The 12,052-nt window shown below is 39.1% G+C and overlaps 1 protein-coding gene across 20 annotated transcripts in view; it reads right to left on the bottom strand.

Annotated features, from left to right (window-relative positions):
• Positions 1 to 12,052, bottom strand: part of LOC135093273 (ATP-dependent 6-phosphofructokinase-like) — a 62,706-nt gene that overhangs the window by 3,130 nt on the left and 47,524 nt on the right. For 12 of the 20 annotated variants that reach the window (XM_063992383.1, XM_063992376.1, XM_063992378.1 and 9 more), the window contains 8 exons: positions 11,208 to 11,222; positions 8,556 to 8,588; positions 5,162 to 5,308; positions 4,506 to 4,604; positions 3,576 to 3,788; positions 1,438 to 1,593; positions 1,034 to 1,202; positions 447 to 627 (listed from right to left, as the gene is read on the bottom strand). In XM_063992383.1, coding sequence (XP_063848453.1) covers positions 447 to 627; positions 1,034 to 1,202; positions 1,438 to 1,593; positions 3,576 to 3,788; positions 4,506 to 4,604; positions 5,162 to 5,308; positions 8,556 to 8,588; positions 11,208 to 11,222 — 1,013 coding nt within the window. Of the gene's footprint in view, positions 1 to 446; positions 628 to 1,033; positions 1,203 to 1,437; positions 1,594 to 3,575; positions 3,789 to 4,505; positions 4,605 to 5,161; positions 5,309 to 8,555; positions 8,589 to 9,722; positions 9,756 to 11,207; positions 11,223 to 12,052 lie in introns of all 20 variants that reach the window. The other 8 variants (XM_063992391.1, XM_063992381.1, XM_063992382.1 and 5 more) reach the window with 3 other exon arrangements.

The raw sequence follows: 12,052 nt of genomic DNA, 5'->3' as shown, positions 1-12,052 counted from the left end.
ACAAAACCCTAATGATCTTTGTCTGGCCTGAGATCTAAACTTCATGTGATGCTCACTGAGAAATTCATCTGAAGACTGAAGGATAAATTCTGCAAGACATCCACTTGCTGGGCGTCAAGATGTCACAGTGGCATGCAACTCAGACTCATTATCAGCCAGGCTAGGAGTGATCACCAGGGTTCAAGTGAATTTTAGTTGGGTTTGACTGTCCTGGCACTACACTGGGTCCCTCTGCCTCACACTAGCCATTACACCACTATTTTTATCTAAATGATATCTCATTGATTTTGTCAAAATATAATGTGGTGTCAAATACAAGTCACAAACACTAAAAACCATGAAGCATAAGCTGTTAAAAAGAGCTGAAAACTACAGCAGTTAAGGAATGGCTATCATATGTATGTGCTCAAACAGGAGAACCCACACACATTAGCACCACCACTCACATGTAGGAGCGCTTCTGAAGGCCGAGCAGCACGGCAGTGGAAGTCGCCTCACAGAACACTGTCCCGTCCTCACGGCGGTGAGCCAACATCTGGTCAGTGAGCCATGTGACTGCCTTGGCTGCCATCTTGGTGCCCATGTTGCGGTCAAATACAGATGGTGAACCACCCTGCTGCATGTGGCCTGAAGGGCAGATGAGAAGATGGACAATTATGGCTGAAAACTTGTGACACAAAACAACAGGATTTAATGAAGGCTGGCATGAAACTGTGGACACTATGGAAATAAAATTGCACACACACACACACACACACACACACACACACACACACACACACACACTCACACACACACTGCTACAAACTCACATACATAACATAGTATCTCCTTTCATTCTTTGCACTAAAATATAACAAGTCAAAGATATGACAGAATCACAACCATTTCTTCACTTGTTACTTTCCCACTTAGTCACAAAACATATTGATAATGCTGCAATAATCCACATGAAATGACACAATTGCATATCAGAGCAAGCAAGATCAGCATCAACACTGATCTTGGGCTAAGTCTTGCCCACTAGTCTCACCAAGCACATTCTTCCTGCAGCTGAAGATTCCCTTGCCCTCCTCGGAGTACACACGGAAAATGAAGTCAGTGGTGTAGTTTTCATTGGCATTCTCATTCCTGAGCACCAGGCCGCGCTGCACACCCTCCGCCATCTTGGCTGCCATGTGGTACACGTCCAGCTGCAGCTCCTGGTGTGCAAGGCAAGGGGAGTGAGTGGCAAGACAGTGGTGAGGCAGTGATATGTCAGTGGTAAGGCAATGGTGAGTCAGTGGTAAGTCAATGGAAAGTCAATAGTAAGGCAGTGGTCAGTCTTAAGTCAGTGATAAGTGGCTGGAAAGTCAGTGTTAAGCCAGTGCTGAATCTGAAAGCTTTTCTTATTGCTCCAGTATCCTTACACCCTTTTTAACTTCTCCTCTCCCTCACCTGGATGCCAAACTTTTCCTCATAGATATAAGCGGCATCAGCTCCACCAGCCAGACCTGCCAGTGTTGCCAAGTAGCCACAGTAGCCACCCATCGTCTCCACCACAAACACTCGACGCTTGGTGCCCTGTGCTGACTGGCGGATACGGTCACAAATCTGGGGACAAAGAAATGCATGTGCAACTATAGACATCGATACACACACACACACACACACACACACACACACACACACACACACCAAATCTACAACAAGGTTAATCATTATTGTATGAAGAGAGACTGGGTAAGCTAAGACTGGTAGATGTAAGAACTGGGGTTTTTATTATGATGTTTAAAGAGCATGAGTAAAGGAGGACCTGACATGAAATGATGGAATAACAAGAATCATGAATACATATTGAAAATTACTATATAGAGGCTTAAATAAGTAAAAAAAATTTGCTTTGGATCATGAAAACAAACTTAAAAAGGCTACATATTTGAATGTCAAGAAATTCAGTTTTCTGAAGTTGGCGTTGACAGTTAGAATGAATGAATTGTGTCAGCGGCATCTTCAAGGATCATATACAAGTTTAAAGTAAGCTTGATAAAAGTAGATGTGTATAAAGATGGCACAATATAGGCTTGACTCAAATTCTGCGACCAGAACTAGAAAGATACAACTACAGTGAACCCCCAGTTTATCACAGTTCAGTTATCACCAGTTGACTTTTCTGCGTTTTTTTTCATTGGTACCTAATTATTTTTACAATGTGTGAAATCCCACTTTATCGTGGAAAAATCAGCTATCACATCTGATAAAATACATGGTAAATTGTGGCGTGGGTTGAGGAAATACCCAGACGAGGGTTTAGGTATATTTGTATATTTGGCAAAACTGCCTGCTGATAAGGTGGTGGCCAGGCGGAGATAATGGCAAGCCGGGCGTGGTTCACACCAGCCCGTCAGGTCATTGTCAACAGTCAGCTGTTGGCAGATGGAATGGGCACCAGCTAATGCTGGTTGGTTGGCCGTGCAAGTAGTAATTTTCCTTGTCACCCTCACATTGTTTGTGGGTTGTACTTGGGTTGGCAGTGGTTTGGCATGTTTGTGTGAATACTGTACAATGCTGTTACTGTTGGATGGTGGTTGGGTTGGACAATCGTGAAGCAAATTTTTGTCACCAGTCGATGTGTATGGGTTGTTATCCTCGTGGTGGTGGTTTGGTGTGTTATGGAAGTGTTGTACAAACATTCTGGTTATTGCTGGGTTGGTGGTGGTGGTCGATGTGTTGAGCACATGGTGCGTGTTCCTAATTTGCTGAGTTGGCAGTTAATCACCATTATTGCTGCAAGGAGGTGAGTGACTTAATTAGCAGCCTTTTTTTTTTTTTTCTGAACCACAGTGCGAATTTTAGTACTTTGCGGGTGCCTTTGGAACATAACCCTGCAATGAACTGGGGGTTCACTGTAAACACACACACACACACACACACACACACACACACACACACACACACACACACACACACACACACACACACACACACACACACTCCGGACAGACACATTGATAAAATTCCTACCTTGAAAATATATGAGAGAGAGAGAGAGAGAGAGAGAGAGAGAGAGAGAGAGAGAGAGAGAGAGAGAGAGAGAGAGAGAGAGAGAGAGAGAGAGAGAGAGAGAGAGAGAGAGAGAGAGAGAGAGAGAGAGAGAGAGAGAGAGAGAGAGAGAGAGAGAGAGAGAGAGAGAATCAGCAAGAATAATACATCAACACCCTAGTACTTTCAAAAGGTTTTGGCTGGGGTGAGATGGGTTTTTAAAAGTGTTTTATGATTCTAGTGATAGATCAACATTCCACCTTAAAAAATTATTGATGGGAGAAACACTCCTGAGAAGCAGGCTAATCATCTCTATGGCCTTTGAAAATAGTCATGGTAAGAGAGCAGAGCATTTCTGAATAAATGCCTTTTTAATATGTGAAACAAGTTTTTAAAGGTGCTCTTATGATTGTATAGTAACAGATTAAAAAGATTTCTATATTATTAACAGGAAAAACACTCTTGAGAAACCAGCTAATTATTTCTGTGGCCTTTGAAAATAGTCATGGTGAGAGGGCAAAGCGTTTCTGAACGCTGGTCAGTCTGCCACCCACCTCTGTGATCTCATTAAGTGCTGTGTCACACCCCAGGCTGAAGTCGCTGCCAGGCACATTGTTACTGATGGTGGCTGGGATCACCACCATGGGGATGCAGAACTCAGGGTACTTGCTTCGCGCCTCACACATCTGCTGCAGGGCATGGTAAGCCTCGAATCCACCAATGATGAGCAGCGAGTGAAGCTTGTACTCCCTCAAGCGGGCAGCAACCTGTGATGGGAAGATGCTGTATGAGCAGGTGTTGGTGTTGGTGGTGGTGGTAGTAATTGCAGTAATAGTTGTGATAGCAGTAGTACTACTAGTAGTAGTAGTAGTGATGGTAGCAGTAGAAACTGCAGTAGGAATAGTAGTAGCAGTAGAGATAACAGCAGAGGTAGAAACAGTAGTAGTAGTAGTAATGGGAGCAATCCTTTGCTTTACTGCACTCTTTGATTTTACTAAGAAGAATTATTTGCTACTAAGAGTGAAGCACTGTACAATATCTACAGATTTAACAGTGAATTCCTCAACTTTCAGTACACTTTTAATAAATACCAATAGTAATAAGAACATTACAATATCTCAAGACTTTGAAATCTTTTAACTTTTATGTTCTATCAAGAGTTGTTCTGATTTCAAACTCTCCTGCATAATGTTTTCTTTGCAATCAACCTTTGAAGCAATGCAAATTGTTCTCCACTTTTCTTATACCTTTTCTGGTTTCTCTCAATGTAAAAATGCGAAGAGTAATAAATACAAACAGCATACACTTAATGGTTGTATTCAGTGGAGATAGTACTGACTGCTGACGAGACACATTTCACTCAAGTCTTTTCTCTTCTCTCTCTGATAATTCTGATTTTTATATATGAATCCTGTCCTAACTTGCTGAGGAAGACAACACTAAGAGAAGAAATAAACATCAAGGAGAGGCCAAGCAACACAAACCTGCTCAAAGTGTTTGTCTGGCAGAGTGCGTTTGGTGCCGAGGAAAGCACCACCCTGACCCACCCAGCCTGTCACCTCCGCCCACGTCATCTCCTGAACCTGTGGGGAGGAAGCCAAAAGGGTGAACCACAGGGAAGATGTTCTCAATGCTGCAAGACAACAGGTAGATGTGGCACTGCAGGATGATGCTAAATAATAAAGAAACTGTTGGTCTGTACTGTGCAACTCAGACATCGATAGTGTGAAGTAACAGGAGTAAATGGCTGGGATGCTTGTTAGGGTTGGTTGTGGGAACGATTGATTGAATGATTTAACTGAAGGCATCACAACAACAGTGTCACATGGTGCTGCTGACAGCAAGAGGCTGTGGAAGAATCTTAAAGTGTACATTTATCTCATAAGTACATGTTATACCACTTTTCCTTGACAATTTTCTGATAATCTCACATACATAAAATAACACTCTTAAATAACTAGGTATACAAATCATATGAACCTCCTATAATGATCATGTAAATACTAAAAGCCTTTGTTTTCATTAGGTTTGTAAAATACAAAATGCCATCAAGATCTTCACCTTATTCACTACATACACACTTAATTTAACAACAACCACACCTACACTTAATAATTCTGACATGTAACAAGCCACTCACATTGCCCTCCACAAGACCATCAATGCCGTCATGGATGCCATAGACTGTGTCACCACGGTAGATGCAGTTCCTGACGAAGGAGCGCACAGCAGCGTTCATTCCACAGGCTGGCGCGCCAATGTGCATCACGCCCAGGTTGAAGCCACCCTAACCAACACAGGAAAGATTAGTATTTGGAAATGAAGATTTCTTGGATTGGCAGCTCTGGCAACCTCCACACTCATACATTAACAGAACAAAATAATAAAGAAGTAAAGAAATAAAGACAGAAACAAAAACAAATATATACCATACATAGTATATATGTATGAGGTAATTATTTCTTAACATTGGTTTCCATGCATTTCTTTTTACTTAATGCTATGAAGTAATAAAACAATTAAATCAATTACACTTCTAAGTTAAAATTACTTTAGCAAAAAAGCACATTTTTTTTTCTGAAAAATTATTCAAAAGAATCCAAATGTGCCACTCAAGCTGCCTCTCTCAGCCTACCAGCACCTCACAGTGCAGGTGCTCCACAGCTACATCACACACATACACACACACACACACACACACACACCATCTGGATCTTCAGCTTATTCACTACATACACACCTGACTTTAACAATAACCACATCTACAAATAATGAATCTAACATGTAACAATAATATGCATAAATCTTAAACTGTACAATAATAAGAGTAACTAAAGCACAAATCATATACTGGCACATTTAGCAAGTCAAGCGAAGATGGAGAGTGACTAAGGTAGGCTGAAAAAGATTTTAGGCTATAGTGGTGACATGACACTGTCTTGCTGAACCAGCAATGTGGAATGCCACACCTCATCACTACACCTCTGAGGGGACATCACATGTCTCATGCACAACACATACACTATTGTTTTCCAAGTAATTCATAGCCTGTGTGCTCCACAGATGACCAATGCTTAATGCTACAAGCAACAGGCTATGAATGTAATGGACATGAAAGAAAGATGTGAAGTCACAAAGAAATACATCAATTGTGTTCCGCTAATGTAGGGTGGAGAACTGGAGAGAGCCGAGTGACTTGTGATACAAGTGACCAAAGTGGACAGATTAGGAGCCCTGGCTCTGTGAGATGTGTCAGTATACCTGGTTCATGAAGGTGTCCCTGGCCTCAGATATATCCCCTATTGCTGAAAGTGAAAAGCTCTTGTTTTTCATCTGAGAAATAGTCTTCTTCCCTGCATGAATGAGAGTTTCTTCTGGTTGAGTAATGTTCATATTTCCAGATTTAGAAAACATTCTTTCAGGTTGAGAATATTTTTTTTTTCCTGATTTAGCAGGGCTCTTGTCCAGATGTGAGAAGCTTACAACTTTTGAGTGAGAAGGACTCTTCCTCCTTTCAGACTGGGAGGAACTTGTGCCTTCATCCACAACAAGACTATGATTTTCTGCCTGAGATGAAGTTTCCTCAGACTGAAGAGGATCCTTGGATTTTAACTGAGAAAAACTCTTGCTTTTGGACCGAGAAAGACTCTTGTTTTTAGAATGAGAAAGACTTGTGTGTTCTGCCCAAGCAATTCTCTTGTCTGCTGACTGAGAAAAGCTCTTGCTGTCGGCCTGATTAAGATCCCCATTTGTTGACTGTAAAGAGAGTATAACCAAAACACATTCCTCTGTCACCATGCAGAATTAAAACATAAGACTGGAATAAATACATATTAAAGATGTGTACAGCAAGAGGGCTTTATCTGTAGCAAGAAAGAGAACAAGTAGATAATAAAAATGTTTTGTAGTAAATACATGCCTAAGAAATAACAGAACAAGAAGAGCAATCTTTAAGCATGAGACAAGAGACACACCTGGCTGCCAAAGAGAAAAATCAATGAGTGAATATAAAAGCTGTAGTCTCATGAGTTCCATGTCACAAAAAATCTGCACTGAACCTAAAATACCTTCACTCTTCATATCTGCTTCCATTTATCAAGAACAGCTAAGAATTTTGTTCCTCTAAAAGATGTGCATTCCCACTACCCACCCACCAACTCAAAAAAAAAAAAAAAAAAAAAAAAAAAAAAAAAAAAAAAAAAAAATGCACTGCCCAGTGATTCATAGCACTAACAATAATTCTATCACAAGTAATTTCATAATATGTACTGGATGCCAGATATTTATCTGGCATCCAGTAGTGTGTGTATCAATTTTATAACCCACAGTGAATGAGATATTGGACTGATTTACATCAGTGATTTAGCTGGCAAAGCAAACTGTTGGTAACTATACAGCTGTAGTGACTGAAGGTACAAAGGCCCTGACAATTATCTTGGGACCTGACAATTGTTATTGTTCTGGTGTCTTGTGTGCCATATTTTGTCCTCCCTGTCAGAGGTTGTCCCTGGTGAGGGCCTCCTTGACAAGTTTATTCTCAGTGTTTCTACGAGCTGCCCGTGGAGGGCATTACATCGTGAGTACATCACCTAGTATCTCACATTACTGCTGAAATAAATACCTTATTATCATGCAATGTATAAAACTGCTCTGCTGTTGAAATCATGAATAAAAGAACATGAAAAAGCAAGAGAGGGTGGACTTTACTGTCAGTATCAGAATAAACAAACACAAGCACATAAACACTTCTGAACCAGTTTTCCTGAAGAAAGCAAAGATAGAGCTCATGAGACCACTATCATCAAAGTATGTAACATATTATGAAGATCAATACAAAATCAAGATCCATATACTTGACTTTACTCATCACAAATACTTCTCATTTTATGCTTCTCCCAATTTCCTTTCATTGGAAAAACGCATCTTGTTAGAAACAATTTGATACAGTGTACATCTCTGGATTCTAGGAGACATCACACCAGATTAATATAAATGAATTTTAATCAAAATTATGATAATATTGAATAGAAGGAGGATAAAACATGAGAATGGGGGATTGGTGAAGTGAAAATGATATAAAGTTCCTTATGTACACCGATCACTGAAAATACTGATGGTTCTGTAAGCACAGTTTGCTTAGTAAAATAGTGAGAACTACCATTCAAAAATACATCTCATAACCTTTTCCCATCTATGGAATGAATGTGTGGCAGTGATACAATAAGCTTGAACTGATCTAAGAGACACTTTATGTTCCATTCTTAAGTCATCTGTAAACAAACAGTGAACATCTGCATATAATGTGTGAATTTTGCATTGACCTTCATAGTTTTGAACTGGAGACAGGCAGGAAAGTCTTGAGAAAGTAACACAAGCAGCACCTAAGAGATGGCACCAAATGTTTCAAAAGGAGCAGAAATTTTCTACAAGTGACAGTCAGAATGCAGCCGAACCAATTGTAATGAAAATGAGTGAGATCTGCCGTTAGTCACACACTGGACCTAGTAACACACACACAAGACCTCCTGACTCACCAAGAGTTCATCTCTGTCCCAAATAGTGTTTTGCTGATGGAGTAAAGAATTAATTTTGCATTTTTTAGGCTGTTGCACACTATTCCACACGGTCACATTAGCATGGGCATGATATATATACCAAATAACAGACCTTACATCATATATGGCTTAATGATTACTTAAATATAGTACTTACTTTTATGGATAAACAGTACATACAATTTTAAGATTAAAATATAAGTAAAACTAATATTATGACAACTTTGTTCCTTATGGAGGATGAGAACAACTCTGTGTGGAAGCGCGTGAGTAGTGGTATCTGTCTTTGTGTTTCTGTCTAAAGGAAAATGTTGAATACTGAACTCAATGATGTGAAAGAAACACATCTGAAAATAACAAATCTGTGTCAGCATTGATTCGTCATAATGTGTGTGTGTGTGTGTGTGTGTGTGTGTGTGTGTGTGTGTGTGTGTGTGTGTGTGTGTGTGTGTGTGTGTGTGTGTGTGTGTGTGTGTGTGTGTGTGTGTGTGTGTGTGTGTGTGTGTGTGTGTGTGTTTGGACATAAGCAGAGTTGTGTTCACTAACTCAAACTTCCTGACTCCACCCACACCCTGTTTTATGTAATTTTTCAGTCATGAGGACAAATGAAAATATCTTAATTCAGAGTAAAATATCTGAAGACCATATTTAATTTTAAGCTGTAAAAAGAATACTAAAGAGGAAAAGAGCAATATGTGCACATATACACATGCATTCATGCACGCAAGTATGTGCGTGCACAAACACACACACACACACACACACACACACACACACACACACACACACACACACACACACACATACACACACAGGCATACATGTGCACCAGCTCGAGGTAATCACTGTGACAACTTTCAAGAAAGGCAAAAGGGAAGACAAGTATCAGCGATAAGTGCTTTGAGAAACACTCGGTAGGACTGACAACATAAAGTTGGCTACAGAAGGCATTCAATGTTTGAGGGATAATGGTTAAAGCTCATTATAGTATTCATTCAATATTCAGGAGGGCATTACTAGGTTCTTAATATCAAAGGTTCCAGACAGTGGACTTGTGAATTATTGAATGAATAGACCATATTAATGATAAAACTAAATCTGCTCTACAGAAGCTGGTTAGAATTAGGGCTTGACTGTAAGTGTTACCTCCTCCAGCTCTGTCTCCTCCTCTGAATCCCACTATGAAATATAATTCCATGTCAATAAGGGATAATATCTACACCTCAAAATCAAGGGTCTTATCTTGAGCTTATCACAACATACATACTTAAGAGGCTTTGCAATGTTATTAAAATCCACATGATTCAACAATAACAAAAATACTTACAGAAATATCCTTGAGAGATTAATCATTAATATATCACTAAGAAAAAAAAGAGTCCTTTATTTACAACTTCTTGTACTTATTTCTTAACAAAAATTTCTAGCTATGACAGAATTTCAGTTTGTCCCCAACACTTCATGTGCAAGAGTTGCGGGGTTCTCTAAGGCTTGCAGGAAGCAATAAGGGTAACGCAGTTATTAAAATCAACCTAAGCTACAGCACTCCCCCTGCCATGTGGACACACCACAACAACACCACACCCAACAGCTGCTATTCCCTTGTGGCACCAAAAGACTGCATGACTAGTGGCTATACACATAACAATGGGATGGTATTACAGCAAAAAAATGACCTGAATATTTTGATAATTTTCACTATAAACACATTCTAAGCAATATTAGAATGATAATTTAGGTTAAGAATGATATCCCTTTGATCTTTTAAATTTTGAATGCTACATGGGAACAACAGTGATTGACAGACTTAGCTATGAGGATCAAGATATCTCGGTTATTACTGTTTCCTTAGGTTACTCTGTAAGGGAACTGATACTCTTGGAAGTACCAGTCTTAAATCACCTTTGACAAATGTTTAAGGCACAAATATCTAAATCTTAGAAAACTACATAACATTTCAGGAAACTGTCTTGAATCATTAACTAAATGTCACAAACTAAAGGAGCCCTCAATTTACTAGCATCATTTTAATGTCACACATTGTTTTTTGCCTGAATACCTTCCCTGTGGGGATGTCAGCTTGGCATTTAGATGGATATTTCTCTCCAACCATCAAAATGAATCTCATCAATATCATTTACTGAGTACAAAATCAGAAATATGACCTGTGACATTAAAATATGATGTGAAAATGAGTACTCAGTGAAATAAGGAAAACAAGGACCACAAAAAGCCTATTTTGTGGCCCTTGTTCCCAGCATCACTTGAAGCCCTGCATGGTGGCTGCCCAAGTGGCCCTGATGGCCAACACACTCAGACAAACTCACAACTCACTACAGAGGAGGCATGTGTCAATATATATATATATATATATATATATATATATATATATATATATATATATATATATATATATATATATATATATATATATATATATATATATATATATATATATATATATATATATATATTTATTTTTTTTTTTTTGCTCTGAGAGTTGTGTCTCATAGATTTTAAGTGCCTCTGCTTAGAAGTGGCTGTCTGAGTAGCCAAGACCATCAATGATGCCAGCAAAGCTTGATGTCTAAGCTTTGTCAACACAGAGGAGAAGCAGAATTTTCATCTTACCCTGATCATTGCAGCCTGTGTTGGTGATGTGTGGAAGACAGGGATAAGAGGTTCATTGTTAGCATGTCTCTTGGAATGAAAATACAGATATCACCGCACCATAGATGATGCTTGTGTATGGGAATAACTCATCTATGGTCAGTGCAACAACACTTAGAAGTTTGTTAAAATGGGTTAAAAGATTACTTAAAAAAAACAAAACAAAAAAAAAAATCAAATTGTCATAGCAATTAACTTAAATTTAAATAACAAATCTTTAATTGAGATTAATAGCAGGTCATCATAATGCATGGGAAACTGCAGTTCTATAGGAGACACACAAAACTGTCACCCAAAAATATCACACAAGGAAAGGAATTCAAAGAACAAGAAAAATCTGAAAAAATGGCCAGACAACTGCCCAGGGATGCCTTGGGATTACCTTGTTTCACTCTACACACAACACTACAATGGCCCATTGTTGAATGCAATGATGGACTCCCATCATGTTGGGGAAAATAATGAAGATGAGATTCAGGAATACCAGTACACTAAAAAAAAAAAATGTGCAACACAAACTCAAATACCTTGATACTACTGCACAATTTAAGAAATGCTGAACCATCATGAAACCCAAATCTTTCTTCTGAATATTCACAGATCACCTCCCAATTGAAAAAAAGATTAATGTTAAGCCTCTCAATCCACACTGCAGCTCAAAAATTACTGTGGCTTACGGGAAACCTAACACTGTACATGGCATCAGCCATTCTGTTATGTCTAGGACCAAACTCAATGACAACACCATGCATAAGTTTAGACCCAAGGTTTGTATACTTCCATGTACAAACAATGATGAAAACACA

The sequence above is a fragment of the Scylla paramamosain genome, chromosome 42, assembly GCF_035594125.1.
Source record: "Scylla paramamosain isolate STU-SP2022 chromosome 42, ASM3559412v1, whole genome shotgun sequence".
Lineage (NCBI taxonomy): Eukaryota > Metazoa > Arthropoda > Malacostraca > Decapoda > Portunidae > Scylla > Scylla paramamosain.
Note: the sequence above shows the minus strand (reverse complement) of the source record. Positions and strands in the feature narration are given on the sequence as shown.